Source organism: Dipteris shenzhenensis, chromosome 13 (genome assembly GCF_047967505.1).
Source record: "Dipteris shenzhenensis isolate YYH24624 ecotype China chromosome 13, Dip_SZ_1.0, whole genome shotgun sequence".
NCBI classification, from domain to species: domain Eukaryota; kingdom Viridiplantae; phylum Streptophyta; class Polypodiopsida; order Gleicheniales; family Dipteridaceae; genus Dipteris; species Dipteris shenzhenensis.
The window spans coordinates 33,762,711-33,781,796 of NC_141608.1; the positions used below are offsets into that span (position 1 = coordinate 33,762,711).

General features: G+C 41.5%; 1 protein-coding gene across 2 annotated transcripts; it reads right to left on the reverse strand.

Moving 5' to 3' along the window:
- Positions 1–1,644: 1,644 nt before the first annotated feature.
- On the reverse strand, positions 1,645–18,499 carry DPB (Transcription factor DP). 2 transcript variants are annotated; one of them, XM_087383605.1, is made up of 12 exons: positions 18,211–18,499; positions 16,264–16,380; positions 11,340–11,483; positions 9,136–9,403; positions 8,958–9,037; positions 8,751–8,794; positions 7,476–7,538; positions 7,229–7,375; positions 7,074–7,142; positions 6,493–6,594; positions 5,328–5,398; positions 1,645–2,595 (listed from the first exon to the last, which is right to left on the reverse strand). In XM_087383605.1, the coding sequence occupies exons 1-12, from the start codon at positions 18,221–18,223 to the stop codon at positions 2,301–2,303; spliced, it is 1,413 nt and encodes a 470-aa protein (XP_087239731.1). In that variant the 5' UTR covers positions 18,224–18,499; the 3' UTR covers positions 1,645–2,300. The 2 variants fall into 2 exon arrangements, with proteins under 2 accessions (XP_087239731.1, XP_087239732.1); XM_087383606.1 differs by lacking the exon at positions 11,340–11,483 and having other exon boundaries at positions 18,211–18,495.
- Between the last annotated feature and the right edge of the window lie 587 nt (positions 18,500–19,086).

Genomic DNA, 19,086 nt, shown 5'->3' on the forward strand with positions numbered 1-19,086 from the left:
TATAGTCCACCACCCTAGTTGTTAGCCCCTGTTACAAAGAATCCCTAAGCAATGGGCTAGGATCTCTAGCAACAAGAGTGTCTTTCTAATTGACCGCATTTATTTTTCATTGATTTTCACGATTGGCACCTTTATGGTATTTGCCAACTTATACGATCGTTTATTTACAAGCATTAATAGAAGTTCTTTACTTTGAAAAAAAAAAACACATTTCCTTTCGGAGAAAGATGAACCACCACTCATAAGATGCATGGGAACTTTGAAACACAATTGAAGAAACATCGTATGCAATGGTTTTACTCACTTATACTAAGGAAGATAGTGAAGAAACTAATGCAAATTTCTTACACATAATGAAGATGGTATTGTTACAAACCATGTTATTAAAGTCAAATCTTGACTTTCGTCAATAAAGGCTGCTAGACGGAGGAAAACTTTAAGGATTAAGGATATTTGATCTACCCTTACATCCATATGCTCAAACTAGCTACCTCAACAAAGTAGGAACAAATTGAACACCAAACCCTCAAACAAATTGTAACATTGTTAGGTCACTTAAATGTGAGAGGTCTCAATTGATAAAGGTGACAAATTTTAATGTTTTGATTTTCTTTGAAATGAAAGCGTTGTAAGAATGTCTTACCAAGAACAACCAACATAAAATTATTAGACAAGCAATGTAATTACTTACCTTTGCAAGTCAACTTCAAAAAGGAGGAATCGATCATGTGTATGTTTGTAATGGAATTAATACAGCAAGGAAAACAAAACCATTTTGCAAGAGCGCTAAATTATGTAAAATTTTCACATTTGCAAAGATGTGTTATATTGGGTGTCTCTAAAAATTAACAAAGTTTGGAACATTTGCTTGAATTGCTATGCATGGACATGCACTTGTAATGTGACTTGTTAACACCAAGACCCTCAAGGCATGACTCCAATGGCTGATTATATTTACCACATCTTTGATCTTTTAATATTAAAGCACCATTACTGACTCAAGAACTAAGAAGCAATCTATCTTAACTCCAAGAAAAAGACAAGATAGAAATATGTGTCAGCTAGCGTTTAAAAACTACCCTTGCCGGCTTATCAAAGTTTGTGATCATACCGTCATATACCAAAACATCTAAGGACAATTATTTTAAATGTAAGATGCATCTTGAATGAGTGACTTGTATTGGCTAAAGCTTGTGAAGGACTCACCAAAAAACTTGAAACTTTCCCAAGCTGGTAACACACAAGATTGGAGCAAGATTTATGTTCACAAGGTATCACGCCTCTGCTAAAATGCAGTGCTAACAAAGAGTATACTGTTATCACCCATATATCTGACAGTATTTCATTATCTTTCACAAGTTTGTACCTGGAATTGTGGTCAACATGACCAGATATCCCATAAATCAAGTCACAACATCACTATCATCAAGATATCATAAACTTCTTGCAAGATCCATTTCAATATAGCGCACAATTTGACTTTTAATATATCGGCAATCGAGCGAGGGCGACAACAGACGGCATATAAATACGTTCATCACAATGCAAATTTTACATTAATTGCAGAGCATCTCAAGTTCATTGAGATGCTTTTAAATCCTTGGTGTCCATAAAATTCTCAGAAATCACACCTGGTAGGCTATCTGACCACAAATAAGCAGTATCATTGGGGAGACCTAGCAACTCATCCTGGAATTTTTTAATGATTACAAGAGCACAATTACAGAGGTAAAAAATTGGCTGAATATACTGACATGGAATACTTTTATCTTTATTATTCCGTACATCTGGAAAGAACCACAACTGCAGACGTGCTTCATATTACTACCAGCTTTTTCAAGGATTTTTTGTTTTGACCAAGAGGTCAACACTGCCCACCACCGCTGCAAATATGTGTCGTGCAAGGGATTTGAAACATGGTGATTTGGCCTTATAGTCACATCAGTGCCTTCAGGTAATGGCTTAGATGAAAAACTGGCCTTTGATCAAAAAATTGACAAACAAATTGCTTAATGATTGGAATCAAATAAGTTTTTATAGAATGTACCCAAATGAATAACATTTTTTTCCAAAACTTACACGTGTATAGATGACCCAAAACATAAATACATAAATTACTGTACATGCCTTTCAGTTTAATATATATGCCCTTTGCAGGGCTTACACCCTTACAGCAACAAATACGAAAGATGATTGGAATACGATGTCAAGGAAATTTTTGAAGGAAAATGTCTCTCTGAAAGGAAAACAATGGGCCTAGGGATACAAATGATGATGAGGCTTAGAAGCCTTACCTACTGCTATGTATAATTCTCATGCTTCACACGAGCCTTCAGTATTCCAGGAAGTGGCAGGGAGCTTGAGCTCTTCCCAGGAAAGCATCCTAGTTGATATTGAGCTGTGGAGTTCGCACGAGGGGATGTATAATGTATATTGCGTTGATATAAGGCTGCCGTGTTTTCCTCCTCCAAAATAGCGTTTAGGCATTCTAACTGTGACCCATGTCCAGCCGTGTCTGTTCCAACTGAATTGGAATTGTCACAAAATTTCATTGCCTTCAAAACATAAGCGTCATCATGCAATTCGAAAGGAGTGCTGCACAACAAAAGCTAAAGATTGTTAAAACTAGGATAAGGATTGTCAAAGCTCCCTGCCTTACCTGCTCTTCTGCTCTTGCCCCGCGCCCCCCCAGTTCTCTCTCACCCTCTCTCTCTCTCTCTATCTCTATCTATCTATATATATATATCTCTATCTCTATCTCTATCTCTATCTCTATCTCTATCTCTATCTCTATCTGTATCTGTATCTGTATCTGTATCTGTATCTATATAGATATATAGATATATCTATATATCTCTATATATATATATATATATATATATATATATCTATATATCTATATATATATGTGTGTGTGTGTGTGTGTGTGTGTGTGCGCGCGCGCGCGTCTCTCTCTCTCTCTCTCTCTCTCTCTCTCTCTCTCTCTCGATCTATCTATGTAATACTGGCGCAAGTACACAATCAAGGGCAAATGATGGAGCATCTATTGGTGGAAATGATGAGCCAAATGTGGCTGATATGCAGGGGGGACAGAAAGCTAAAATACCCTTGAGAAGATCAGCTAGAGTGTCTAGACCGCCTGAGAGCTCTTGGTGTTGTCCAACCGTGCTTGAGAGGGATTAGAGAGATTTGTTTCCAGTAGGTCACATTTGGCAAAATGGTGTGGAGTAAGTATTGTGTCGGCACCGACAGATGAGACAAGCATTTGTAATAGATAGATCGAGAGATCGAGAGAGAGAGAGAGAGAGAGAGAGAGAGAGATCTATGTAGATCTATCTGTCTATCTATCTAGATCGATAAACCGATAGATCGATCGATCCATGTATCTATCTATCTATCTATATAGATCTCTCTCTCTATATATGTGTGTGTGTGTGTGTGTGTGTGTGGAGACCTTCCTCAGGCCCAGTGGAAGTTTTTTATTACTGTCTTTATTTGTGAGTAGAAGCTGTCCCACACTATGATTTCTGTCCTTCCAGAGAGTCCAGACCCAAGTGAAGAAAGATGAAATTCAGGCCTTAGTGGATAAATGCCCAATATCCAAAAGAGCTTGCCAAAGGAAGCAGTAGGAAATCTAGCTCAGAGACGCTAACAAATATGGATATCACCCCAAAAAAAGAGTGTGCGTGCGCGCGCGCGTGTGTGTGTGTGTGTGTGAGAGAGAGAGAGAGAGTGGACACACGTGCGTGCACACATCTTGGCTGTCAAAAGCGATAAGGCTACATGTAATTAAGCCAGAGAGAGTTGCCATTGATAACCCCATTGTGAAGTTATCCTGCTCAGTCAGATTATGCAATGTCATCCCTGTATATCTCAGTGCTGGCCAAAGGCATTGGGGCCATCCAGGTCAGATTATGCTAGGTCATCCCTGTACATCTCAGTGATGGTCATTGAGGCCTTCTACCCAGGGAGCACCTTATTATTGAAGCACCTTAACACCAAAACCCCTGTTAGGCAGGTCACAATGTTGAAACCAGTGACCAAGCTATCTTGTGTGATATGGTGCTCCAGTACATTCTACGGGAATACTAAATGTTTTAGAGATAAATCAGTGGATGTAAGAAATGTTAGATAATTAGGCTTCTATATTTAGCAATTTATTTGGGTTGTGTTCAATAGACAGAATAGGTTTAATTACTAGTTATTAAGGGATCAAAGCCTAGGCTTCCGTGTGCCAATTGAATCATTATCTTATATACAATTACGACATAAATAGCATGTGTCTTGCCTAATCTGATATACACTAATGCTGTTTTCGGACAGCCCAGCCTACAAACTATAAGGGGGCTGCTGTCCTACACTGTATAACACAAGCTTTTGACTTGCTCATGCTCTCACTCGATGAGGAGCCCCTCCTACCTGTCCAGCAGCCCCTTGCATGTCCCGTTTCAAGTCCAGTCCATAACTCCAGTTTCCCTAGCAAAAAGGGTACAGTTGTAACATTGATTATGCATTATTTGGAACCCATTCCAGTCCTTAAGCTAGCCTAACTACATCTAGTGCTGGTTTTAAACTTCTGAGTACCTATAATGAGGTCTGCCTGTCTCAAGGCCTCTGTTTTAGTGGAGACTGTGACCTCATACATAAATTTAGGGAAGGAATTCATGAAGCTCCACTAGCATTCTTGGCCTAAAATTTGAGTAGAGCTCCGGTTACCCTTGATGCAGTGCAGTCTCTGCAACTACCAGCTTCGATGCAGCGAAGTCTCTGCTACTACCAGCTGGATTCCCACGACAAACCACTCTGATGAGTATGTTCTTGGTGACCAAAAAATTGGCATGAAATCATGAGGTCAAGGCATGAATGGTGAACTCCAACTTGATTAAGTATACCACCCTGTTCAGATTGCCGTTTAAGATGCACATCCTCCACATGACTTTGAAAGAAAAAGTAATCTTCTCTAAAACTGACACGTACAGTCACGGCCTTGACTTTTGAGAGTGTAGGACTGCACCGAAGCTACTTCAACACAAGAAGACATACCCCACATTATAGAGCACAAGGTGGATAAAGAACGCTAACCAATGTGACTGTTGTTCGTCCAAAAGATCAGGCATAGAGACCTCTATGAGGTCATGGCTCCTTTCCACATCTTTATATGCATTTACTACCTATCCCCTTCAATAATAAGGATGTTCTTAAGGTTATTTTCTAGTTAAATAAACAAATAACCCCTTCAGAACACTTTAATGGTGGATGCCAAATAGTCTGAGCATTACTACAAGAGACATGCCACTTGAAATTTCTACCATGCCAAGAGGAAATACCTGTTGAAGTCAAAATGAACCAATTGCATATCCTCCGATATTTCAACCTCGACAGTGGCATGCGGACGAGTCTGCACAAAAGATTCTAGAAAGATGACCAAATAATCAAAGCCAAATAAGAACCAAACAGGGTGGCTCACAAAAAAGTACCTCATAACAACCTATTATTTTATTTCTTTTCAAGGCTTCATCAAAATAATTATTTCACAAGACTTTGAGACATTGCCAATAGTTGAAACAGTTATGTAAATAAAATCAAACCACCAAGGCAGAACATAGTTGATATGCGCTCAGTCCCTTCAACAATTAATCGTATCTTTCACTAAAACTGATCTAAAAAGTCAATCTAAACTTCGAATGTTTTCATCCAACCACTTCATTCTTAATGCACGAAAACCAGGTAAATGCTTGATTTTCCCCATAAACAACATGTGCACTTTGAGTGACTATCTATCTACTTTGAGCAAGATTCAAGCAAAGCATTAAGGGAATGAACAAATCCACTTCATGCATGCTGTGTGAGAACAAAAAAGATGCCCCTGCACCTAGGAAGCTTCTCGGCAAAATTAGGCTCCTCCACTTGAAACAACTATTGTTTTTTTGTCTGAGTGCTTTTCGTGGGAGAGTATGTCAAGCATCTCATTTTGGAGGTTTTAGTGTAAATGTGATTAGGTGAAGACACTTGCGGGCCCTGAAAAGAGACAAAGATGTGTATGTGGAGAATCACGTTGGAACCAACTGAAGACGTACTTCGGTGCCTCATAAGTTAAGGTGATACTATAAAAGCATCTAATTACATGTAAGAATCAATGCAGCACGTCAACTAGGAAACTGTGTTCACTGACCAAGAGTGGAGCTGCCACAGCATTGCTTGCCATTTCCTAAAGAAAACTGAGAAACTATTGTTGTCTATTCTGAAATTCCTTGCAGACTATAGATCTCTCTTTCTAAGTTTCCCCCAATTAGGTATCATCCTGTTTCAGGAGGAGTGGTCCAGTAGATCTGTACTATAGTTGAGAGCTTGACAGTAATCTACTTGGACCCTGCTTCTTGAAAAAGTTCACAATGTGCCTATTTCCCATCCTTAACGAGATTTTCCTGACTGAAACAATGCCAAAAGCTTACTAAAGGACTTCTCAGATAACAAAATAAGAGGAGGACAAACCTGCACCAGGATGAATGGAAGCGCTACTCCGTTTGGAGGTACAATGCCTGTGCCTTGAAATTGGCTTTCATTCCGTTCAATAAGATTCTGAATTCCTACAATCTTCAAACTCAGCCACCAAGTTCAAAAATGTCACCTTTCAAACATAGAGATAAAATTGACTGCACAAAAACCTACAATCCACCAATCAAAGACAGAGGTGCCAACCCAACTGATCATGAGAACTAACACACGAATAAACAAATCTCTCAAACTTTCACTTGATAGCACAAGTCCCAACATGCATGTTGACAGAAGACAAGACAAACTATGTCAACTTTGAACTTAAGTCCAAAATTTTATCTTTTGAATGCTACTTTGAAAAGCCCATCCATTGAAAACCAGCAAGCATGCTGCAGTCCAATTTTAAATACCGTGCTTTGAAAAGACAACATGCAGAGCACCTCAAACACAGAATGTATGCTGTCTCAGCATTCAATCCCCAGGGGTGTGAAGATAGCAAAAGATTTATTGAATATGTCAATAATACTTAACAGAGCTTAAAATTCTGATATGTCATTTAGCCATCACCTACAGTATACCTGCTCTTCTAAATCTTTGAGATATGCGGCCTTTTTCTCAATCCTTCCTCTCACTTGCATGTGTTCCGTCTATCCACATGAGACAATGTTTAGCAAAACAATCTCAGCGGGAAAGCGAGATCATTAAGAACACAATGGAAGTAGGAAGCTCTAACCTTCAATGGCTCAATGTCGTCTACTTCAGTGTTTGGAAGGCCCTTCCATTGAATCTCCTTTTTCTCCTTTGAAATTATATCCATGGCCATTAGCACATTCAAAGCATCGTAAACTCTTCGCCTGATATTCTTCTCATCATATTGTTGCTGAAAACCACCCTTCCACATTCAGTACAACATGCTAATAAAAATGGCAGTGATAAAAGTAAAACGTGCAATCCACACGAACTTGAGCAAACATCAGTACCTGATCAGGTGAAACCAGCAAGTTTTCACCACTCGTAAACTCTGCAACCAACTCATCTGCCACCTGCGACATTCAAGACACAACAGACTTAAAACAGGCCTCGGCCCTCAAACTTTCAGTCCACAGAAGCATGAACCCCTTCCCGATGCTAGTTGGGGTTCTGTACATCAGTGCTCACAACACAGAAATAACGTAAGACTAGCATATTCATTTGATCTCTTAATGCACTAATAGGCCAACCAGCCCCTTAGTGGACACAATAGAAGCCACAAGCTGAGCAGGAAGATTTTGAATGTGTCGATCAGGAAGGTGTTGCTGAAAATGGAACATTCCAAGAATCTTGGTACTCTTCAAAATTGTCTCGGCCTCATGCCTTAACATACCAAGCCTATGACACAGCAGCGAGTCCACTATGTTTCGATTGATATTAGAGCCCTCCGTCCCTCTTTGTTTAAACCAGTTACTCTTTGCTTTCTGCATTTTTCTGCAGTTTACCTCTCAAGATGCATCCTTTTTAGGGAAAAACTTTCAGCAACTACAAAAACTATCAGATGATCCCAAATACATCCACCTTAAAGGGTAAAGCAAGCTTTTTGACAACCATCTAAACTTTGGCAGTCCAAATCAGTGCCATCCAGCACAAAATCTGAATAGACTGTTCAATCTGTGAGCCAGCCCAGCTGAGCTTGCCACAGAATTGTGGGAAGGAACAGAACACCTAACCTTGCACAGCCTTCTGCAGGGGAAAAGCCTATAGCTCACTTGATGAGAATACCATATCCCCTGACATTCACAACTCGTAAAGTGGCGTGGCAAAACCAATAAGTAAAAAGAGTCAGGCATTTAGTCCTAAGCATCAGCACAATTTGATTGAAGTCACAGTTTTAGCAGAATGTGAAGACTATGCTATAAATGTTTTCACACATTTTAAGAATGGATTCAAGGAGTTGATGTTGACAGACTTCAGTTTACAAAGAGTTCATTCAACAAGGTCCCTAACGTCACATGCAATTAAGTATATCTAACCCTTGTTTTCTTAAAACATGAAATACCCATGCCAAAAACGATGGTACAGAAAATATAATCATCGAAGAAGGAGGAGAACGATGAAGAGGGAGGAGAATGAGACTGGCCATGGTTCTCACTCGAAGTCTGTGATGTATAGCGCTGGAGTAGATCTAAACGTATGATACGATTAATCTCATCTCATGAGATCTGGAGGGATGGGGCATTTATGCACAAGAAACATAAAAACAGAGATCATAGAGCACTTGCCTCGTTGTAAGTTGTCCGTCCTTTTGTTTCAACCTTCTCACAAACTGCAATGAAATAGAGATGCTTTGAACAAAGATTTCAAAGGTACAGTTGAACACACATAACAAAACGCGTAACTTGCCCTCAGCATACAGAAGTGAATTTACCCATTGCGGTATTACAGAAAATTGCCAACTTTCTAAACACACAAAAAAGGACCACACTAACCTTTCATGCTAAAGTGGCGAAGTCCTCTTCCACCCTTTTCTCCACCACCAGACCGTGGCCCTCTTTTCTTTTTTCTTCCACTGAGCAATAAATCTTTCTACTGAGTTATTTCTACACTATTTGGAAAAAGCCAATGCTACATTTCAGTCCACTTAAAACAAGTTAGAACCCTACTGACCCTGGATAGTCAGGAGACTCAAGATCATCCCCAAGACTTTCCACGTTCTGTGTCCTGGCATCAGCACTGTTTGTTCCGGGGTTGATCATAGCTGAATCACTGCCAAGGGATGGAGAATCCATACTTCCACTGTCCATAGAAGCTGAGAGACCTGGGGCCATCTGAGAGGATTTTCCAGGCAGAGTTGAGCCATATCCATTGGTATTCGTTGATAGAAAGTCCACATCTTTTACACCCACCTCCAAATTTTTGGCCTCCATTGAGAATCCTATAAAGTGAAAGAAACATATTCTGTCAAGCACTTTATAAAACAAGTACTAAAACATCAATTTTCAACATTGAGCTGTAATAAACAAAATAAAACTATCCCCTGCATGCAGGACAATATTACTCACAAAACAAAAGTAGACAATACAATCCCCTAAAATTTACTAGTATAAGCAATGGATAAGAATGTGCCATGACATGGTCTGACAAACAAACAAGAAAGAAGGTTTCTTTTACTCTTTCAAAGTATCAGAAATGTTTGTAAAAAAAGTGTGGCCCACGTCATTGAAGAGACTGCAACAGCAGCACCAGTAAGGAATTAAGCAGAGCATGGCATGTCATGGATGGGCCTCTGGAGACCCTTTGGGTGGTACTTCCTCAAGCAAAACACTGACTGTAAAGCGTAAAAATAATGTCAGTCCAAATCCCCTCCAACATCTGAGAAAGTATCCTGCTCAGGTGACCAAGTTCAAAATCCAAGCCATAGTATGGCAAAGGAGACAAAGTCAATCTGAATGGCATAAGGTGCTAGCTGGCCACAGTATACTGTACAAGACTGGATCAGATCCCCTCATGGTTCAAAGGCTCCCAGGTGGTGAAGAGAGGGGGTAGCGGGGGGGGGGGGGGGGGGGGGGGGGAGGGGATGTTTACAGATTGAATGGAAGTATTTTCAATATGTTTAAAGACACAGACAGAGGTTCCTAGATGTAGCCAACACTCTGGCAGCCAAATAATGTAGATATGTAACCCAGGAAACACAGTGCTAAAACCAAATCTCGCTCCTTTCCTTTGTCCACACAGACGTAGATAGAGATAGATACAGACACACAGATCATGAACAATGCACAGTAGTGTAGAGCAGTAAAACACGTAATGTAAATTGCTCCAATGATAAACAAAACTCAATACAAAACATGTGCTCAGTGTGCTACAATCTAGCAAATAGGGTACTGCCTAGATGTGGACCCCTGGCACCTCAGAACCGTCTTCTACCTCCTCCTCACACCTTCAAAACGTCTGTCAGACTGCGTATGGAGCTGCAGTGGACTGCTTGGATACCCCTCCGCAAACCTCCTTGCTGCTCTGCAATGCAGCTACCATATATGTGCCATCCTAAACCTCCTTGCTGCTCCTATCTACAGCCAATGTCTTACAAAGGACCCTGATCCCTGGCCTCCCTGCTGCTCCAATCTACAGCCAATTGTGAGGCTCCTCAATGAATAAGCAAGGCCCCCAATCTGGCCCTTTTATAAGGCTGAATGACCCTGTGCCCTGGCCGACCTGCTACAGACTGGCCGAACAGTCTGTCAACCTTTGGGCCGACCCACCTTCCTCTGATCAGCCAACCTGTACATGGGCCTATTTAAGGCCCTAGTCCAGGAACCTCTTGCTGGGACCTGCCACAGCCCATCTGTAATCTTCTCAGGCCCTGTACCAGCCCGACCTACCCGCACTACCATGCAGTACCAGTCAACTGTTCTTGGAACTGCAGACCATTCCACATGGCATACAACTACTCACCTGACACCCGTTTGTAACTGGTCCTGTATGGACCCCACCTTCTGCCATAGCTATGCGACTGGCAGTCCATACAATGCATTTGCCCAGGCTGTTCCCTTCAGTCTGCCGACCAGATCTCCATCTGAACTGCTCACTTCAAGCTCTATCTGCAGCCCTACACAAGGGCCTTTCTGCCCACCACTTTGGGCCTGCCAGCAGCCTTCCATGAGCATTCAGATGCCGCCCCGTGACTCAATGATATCATTGAACATCTGGTGGGCCTTCCTCCCACTAGACAACAGGTCCAAGAATGGGTATAGGCAAGCCTTGTGATTTATGGATGTGGGGGGTGGTTCAGATGTCCACTCTAGAGACAGCTCACACACTTCTACATAGTAATCCCATACACCTTGGATCACATTTGGTTTTCTTCATACCTTGGTACCATGGTTTCACAGTGGATGATAGAGACACGTCATCGGATCCTGAGCTACCTAATGACCTTGAAGATTCCTGGGCATGCCGTAGGAGTACAAGAGTACCTTGAGCAGGAGCCCGCCCAGCATCATCCTTCCCAGCCCCTGCCAGTGCAAGACTCGACTTCTTAGGTTCCCCCCAAACGTTGGCCCAAAACCTGAGAAAGCAACATTATGCAAAGAAGAACGCAGACAAGAAAGCCAAAAAAACGAAAACTTGCAAGGAAGCACACAAGGACACATATGGAGATCAATCCTCCCTCCCCCCTACAAGCACAGGGTAGAAAGCACCTTCAAGGAGCTAGATCCATTGTTTTTTTCAGGAAGAAGCTCAAATGAAGTTGTACGACAACTAGTAACGCATGACCAGATTTGCCCCTAACATGTTTTATGTTGCTAAATAGAAATTCAAAATCATCAATACTCATGCAATCAATATATATATTTCTCGTTAGACTCCTTTCCTTTCATTTCTGCTTTCAGCTATGTTAGCCAAGAGCAAAGGTGGCAAAATGGAAACCACAAAGATGCCAAGAATGAAGAGAGGAATGCTTCTGATGGCAAGCACAAGAGGAGAAGGACTAAAAGAAGTGCTTCTATGGGGATATACTTGGACATTTGCCAAAGATTTCAAAAAGAAAAAGATGGACCAAGCAAAGAAGGGGGACCAATCAGACACAACATCTGCCAATTATGAACGTCTCATGCAGCTAGACTTCGGGAACTCTTTCCAAACACTCAGAGGTGTACACAAAACTAAAAACCTCACTTAGAGAATGTACAGCAGAGACGAGAAAACAGAATTTGTTCATCTACGGATGTGAAAAGACCGGCTCACAAAAGAGCTGGAACACATCCAGCAGAGGTGCTGGGCAAAAAACAACAATCAAGGATGATTGCAATGCTAAGTTCTCACGGAAAACAAGTCTCCACACACTCCTCATGCTGGAAAAAGACTTCAGTGTTGCTGGGTGTGGAGGAGTTGGGGCTATTATACGGCTACCAGGTGAACCGGCAAGATCTGCTCAAATTTGCTCCAGCTTGATCTGCGATTAGTTGCTGATGGAGGCGCCTATGGCCAGGCCTCTGGCAATGCAGTACTACTGCTATTTATCCAACCCTGTGCCACGCAGACCTGATCACGGCTGTTCCTGCTCCATTTCCAGATATAGATAGTCCTCCAATCCACTACAAACAGGTGTGCAATACCTAACCCAGGTAACCCTTACCCCTCCTTAGTCTCCTGGCCCCTTGTCCTCCTCATGTGGGGGGGTCTGCAATCTTCCCTTGAAAAATCTCGTAGCAAATTACTGCAGAAACTATGTAATTCTTTGCTCTCTCTCCCTCTCTCTCTCTCTCTACAAGCACACTAGGGCCCAGGACAATCATCGGGCTGGACCCCCCCGAAGGTTTTTATTCATGAAGAGAGAATTCTGAGTACATAGTTCAGCGTAGAGCTGTGTGTTACAAATTCAAACGTGAATCCATGTTTACAAGTCATTCCAAAATGGCAACATGCCACTTGTCAAAAATCTACAAGGTCTGCATCAATGCGGAGCACCTTAGCAGGTCGAAAATGGGCTGCCGAGGACAGCCACTAGAAGATTGCATGTGTAGGTCAGGGCTGCAACTAGCAGCAGACTCACAGAAGCAAACAATGGAAAGGCAATTTTTAGGCATGGCCCGTATGAGTTTACACCTTTTAGCTCAAAATCCCACGCACATGGATTATAATCCAAATGCAAGGAGAAGAGAGAAGTCTCCCGTTTGATAAGCTGGTTTCTTGGCTTAGCAATATGAATCAGCAGTCCATAATGACAAAACTAGGAACTGAGAGAGTTCTAATTTTGGGGATGAAGACTTAAGTACTCCTTCGAAAAGAGTCAAATTCCAACCGCGAGAGAATTAAATTTCCTAAATATGATGGAGCAAGGGAGGCTCATAAAATCCTTACTTAGATTCTCCATTTTGAGTTGTACTTTGCCCATCAAGACAAGATAGATCAAGAGAAGCTTGCTCTTGCAACATTGCACCTACACAAGGATGCTTTAATGTGGTGGTCTTTGTTACAAATGGGAAGAGAGCCTATCCTTGATTGGGCTAAGTATGTGGAGCAGCTGAAAGCCACTTTCATGCCATCGAGGCATGAAGAGGACCTGACCTTCTATTGGGAAAGGTTTAGGTAATTTGACAATGAGAGTAATGCTGAATTTACAGCCAGGTTATGGAAACCCTCTTAGAGTTACCTAAAAAGAGTGAGCAAGGTAGACGAAAGAAATATTTAGCAGCCGGAAGCCCGAATGTGAGGTATGAGGTTGAAATGTACAACCCAACCACTCTTAGAAACCTCACTAAACTGGCCGAAATAGCAGAAAGCAAGTTGAATCCTCAAGGGAAAGGCTATTGTACAGAATGTAAACAGCCAATCACGTCCCGGATGGGTACCATTTCCTTCCACGACTGATGAAGAAAAGAAGAGGCTGATCAAGGGAGGCAAATGTTTTGGATGTAAGAAACATAAGCCAAGGCATGGCATAAATGTCGTATTCTCTCAGCTAAAATTGCCAAGACAAATCCGGTCAAGGTAAAAGCTAAAGCATCCAAGTAGGAGAGTGAAGCTTCTCCCTCCTCAGCCCACAAATCTACCATGACTATCGAGCCACGAGTGAATGCTGTCCATTCAACCAACAGCTCTTCAACCTCATGACCTTTTCAAGGTGCATGAATGTGTGAATATAAGGAGAATAATTGTATTTCTTGTAGAGAATGGATAGAGAAGGAGTTTCTCATAAGGATGATAGAATAGAAATGGAAGAGTTAGAAAAATAGATTGATGATCTATAGAAGAAAAGACTAATTCAACCGAGCAGTTATCCATTTGAAAATCATCACCTACTCAATAGCACCTTTGGACGAAAGGATCCTTTTGTTACTGACCAATTTGTTGAGGATATGTTACGTGTTATTGAGCAGGTTATTAAAAAGAGATTTCAGCAGCACGGTATTCAAAAGAGGGATTCCGATCATAAGAATTGAGACTACCAATTAACTGGCGGTGAATGAAGAATATCTTTCATGTGAGCACAACGAGAGATATTGAAGAGATATTGTAGTGATACTTCTACATTTTTGGAAATTCAGCATCGATGAGATTGAAGTTCTGATTCAGAAGAAATTGTGTACTATCAACAGAAGAATACTTGCAGATTATAAATAGGTGACGCAAACGCAGAAGTCAAAGAGAAAGTATATGCAAAAGAAAGAGACAAGAGATATCCAGAAGAGGACTTCTGCTCATCCATTTCTGCTCATCCAAGCAAGAGGGAGTGTCATGACAAGAGAACTGATTATTTTGTAATTAATAGACATTAGTACACTATTACATGATAATTTAATGGTGTGACATGTGTTTTTATTTATGATGGACACCGACCGATATTGTTATGGTGGTGGATCATCTAAATAGATAGGACCCCTCAAGCTGGAGCCACTGCTTCAAACGGCAGCAAATTTGGACATGTGACATTCATTTTATTAATAAAGATGTGCACCCTAGGGTAAAAGGAAAGGGAAGGGTGCAGTAACAGTGCATTGAATGGTAGATGCATGAGTCATAGGCTAAGGGTAGGTCTAGATGGGAAGCTGGACCTTGAGTGATCTCAAGTGACATTAATGGAGGGGTATCCCCCTTCATTGTGATCATACGTAGCATTCTTTCACCACCTTGCATGCATCCGCAATCTCTCTCTTTCACCTCACATAGAGATCAAAGTACTCTCACAAGGGCGCTCTTCCCCCATTGGAGGGCCCAGTGAGCGTCAAAATTCTGCATGCATCGTACCCATTTGCATTCTCGTAAGTCTGGTTCTTGACAAGGCTGACCTCCACACCAACACCCCACTCAACAACAGACTACCATATCATCATTAACCAGTTGGCACCCTGACAGATAGGCTGATGACATGGCATGCAAATCTGCAGACCAGGTGGCAGCACAGGTGTCCACTACTGGCATGACAGTCAGCTGATTATGTGGCAGTCAGCTGTGTTGACGTGGCAGCCGTGATGGCATCGCAGACAACTGTCTTGTGGATGCAAATTCAGCACCAAGTAATGATGCATCGTGTCTAGGGCCTTTGCAAGACCCACCAATGCCTCGGAAATCCAAGCATTGGATGGCCACCTGCCAAGTCCAGGCTTCAGCCATCTATGGCTGAGTCCTTCACCTATCCTATTGCTCTCCGGCTTCTCCTCATATGGGGCCTCACATGTTGAGGATCTAGACCTTAGTGGTTGTCCAGAGGGTGAAGCATCGATTCACCTCCATACAATAGACTCATGGTAAGTCTCTAAACATGAAGGCCATGTGATTGTATTGAAGTATCAAATGGATTACAAAGGAAAGCATAACATAAGCAATTCAAAAACGAGCCAACTTCATAGGACGTCCAAAATACAAGTTACAGCATTCTGGCAAGACAACTAATAACACAACAAATATGATTACCAAAGCAAAAAGGCTGCATTGACAGATATCACTTAAAGATGTTAAGTTGCTCTATGACTCCACTAGAACCCACATTGAAAAGGTGATGTGTATTATTTGTATTTGCATTCTCATTTCAGACTATAATGTTGATTGTTGCAACATGATGTAAGATAAGCCGTTTATTTGTCAGGGTCTCCGTAATTATGTAGTAGGACAATACTATACAATCTCAAATAAGTGTAAGATGCTATGCTAAAAAGCAAGGTGAAACAACTGTTTTCATTAAGTCCACATTTATTTCCATAATTTACAATTCTAATGTAAAGAAGAGCAAAGAAACACATTATCGTATATATCGGTTAAAGCCTTTTTGCTTGAAAGCCAACAAGCACTCACTTGGAAGACCATCTTGACCTGCATGGATATGTCTACCATTTGAAGTTGATGCTTGTAGAATGTGCTTTGTTCTTGGTCCTGTTCTAATTCCAGAAATGTTGCTCCCCTTCCTTGAACCTGAAAGAGTTTTGTCACATTAGAACTATGTACACCTTGCTTTCAAGACCACTATGCTTCTTCATCCATCCTCTTTGTTGATCCCAACGAAATCTAAGCTCCAACAATAACTCATCTAGTCTGCTGGTAACATCTTTTCTCCCATTGTTGTCAAAATTGTAAAATATTACTATCAATAACAAGCCACTATTGCATACCAAGTACACATGATCGTGGGTATGCATATGCATGTCCATGGATGTGCACATGTATAAGTTGTATATGCAAGCATTAGCATTCATCGATAAAGATCCCGTGTCTATACACACATACATATGTAACAATACGTACTATATACAAATGTTTATGTAAATATAGATTTCGACACTCACAATTAGTAATAACAAATGGACATACAAAGGAATTCAAATGCTGATTATGACTAATCAACCTTTACAAGACAAACAAAATGCCATATTGGAATGAAAAAGAGAACAGGCAATGATGACCAATCAGACAGGTGGCGCAAACACTGTGAATATCAAGCCTATGGCCACATCTAAAGAGACAAATGACAACTTCGACCCATAAGCAGACTTGTCATTGGAACAATGCACATTAAAAGTTAAAACTCGCTTTTCTCAGTATAAGCACCTTGCTTCACAGGAATAAGATCGCACTATAGCTTACTTGCCCAACTTGCACTTAGACTTACTATAGTTCAACACTTTCCTTATCGTTGAATGTGTATTGAAACTTCTTGAGGATGGTTAATGAATGCAGCATCAGCAAGCTATACAACTTGTTGATGGCAGACTACAGCATTCAGACTCTCATAAGGAGGAGAGCCAAATATACCTTTTGCAAAGAACCCCATAAAGCAACCCTTTAGTCAATAATAAAACTTATGAATTAGAGTCCTACGAGTACTATACAGACAACCAAAGGAATGTAGCTAGATAATGGTAAGCAACTCCTAACTCGCAAGTTGACAGCATTCACCCACTGTGCAACACAAAGACTACAAACCAATCCCATCTTGCAGCATTTGCATTGTAACTGCATATATATAGGCAATCTAGTTACCCCCACGAGCATGCCCAAATTTCTCACCTAAACGACAATGAATTTCTTTACCAAGCACTACTCAACCACAAGATTCCAAACCATCAAACAACATCATGACACCACCAGCACGACTGAGAGCCCAGCAGTGGCTATAAGTTATACACATAAGGCTGTGTGCACGTCTGCACAAAAACCAAACCAGGCTACAGGAAGTCTGCCACTTCTCTAGGGGTGGTGGCATCCTCTCTCTCTCTCTCTCTCTCTCTCTCTCTCTGTGGAAAATCATACGTGGGGCCAACTAAAGGTATACTTACAAATCCACATTACCGCACCACATAGACAGAAAAAAAAACTGCTGCACGTTTTTAAAAGGCAGAACTCTTTTGATAATGTTTCTCTCAATCACGCAAGCAGCGAACCTCCACTGGAAATTACGTCAGCAATTTAAGAGACAGGAATAGCCATGCAGTCCTTGGGAGGCGAGAGCTGCCGCCAATCAAGAAGACAAGAAGGCATGACGCAGCTTCATAACCGTCTGTAACTTCAAGCAAAACCGGATGCTCAGGGAGTCGTTCATTGAACAAAAATTGGGGCAGGGAAATGCGAGAAGCGCACTGGAAGATGAGGACTCTGAATTCTGGCCCAGAAATCCTTTTTTCTTGCAAAGTGGTAGCAAACTCAAAACTGGGAATGGAAAAAAGAGAGCGCACAAGATGAGGGGGGGGCAGGCAAGGGACCAAGAAAGGGGGGCAACCCAAATCAAGAAATTCAGAAAGGGGATACCTCGAGGCAACATTGTTGGAGGGGGGCTACGCCATGGATCGGGGGGGTAGGGAGAGAGGTGGTAGCATTGATGGGCGATGGGAGAGGGGTGAGGGGAGGCTATGGGCTATCCTCTAAAGCATTTAAAGCTACAAATCTGAAATGGGTTCTTGTGTAAGAAGAAAAGGGTCCCTTTGGGAGAGGGAGATTGGAAGTGGAAAAGGCTGCAAGATCATATACATACGGAGAAAAAAGCCTCTTCTGTCAAAGCTGCAACAACCAAGCCGTAGAATTTATTGTCATATATTTATGTGTCTCTTTGTGGGTGGAGCTTGTATTTACACGAGTTTTGTTGTCACTCGTGACTTGGAGTTGTACCGATCTTTTGTCAACACCTTCATGCCCACTCACCCCACCGTGAAAGAAATCTTCCCCTAAATTTAGGCCCTTCCCAAACAAGATATTTTATTCCCCACCTTGTATAATTGTTGTGAAATCAGGCCCTTCCCAAATAAGAACTTCCTCTTATATATTTTTCTCCCCACCTTGTGTAATTGTTGTGAAATCCTTGGAATAAAGGCACAATTGTAACCGGTTCTCACAACAATCATAGATGATGCATCTCTTTCAAGGAGTCCCTTCACAGACACACAGACTCCGTATAGTCTTTCACATAGGGGCACAGGGCGGTTCTCAAAATCTCAACATATATGTGATACAGCCATCCACACACAATATGATTTTCCTTAATTCGTATTTATGAGTATGATACCCATATGCTTTACGCACTGTATGTCTATGCGACCATAAGTTCAATTTGGTTCAGTTGCACTCGATCTTAGCTTAGAACATGCCTTTCATGAGTCATGATGCTTGTCTAAAATATGAGAAGATGGC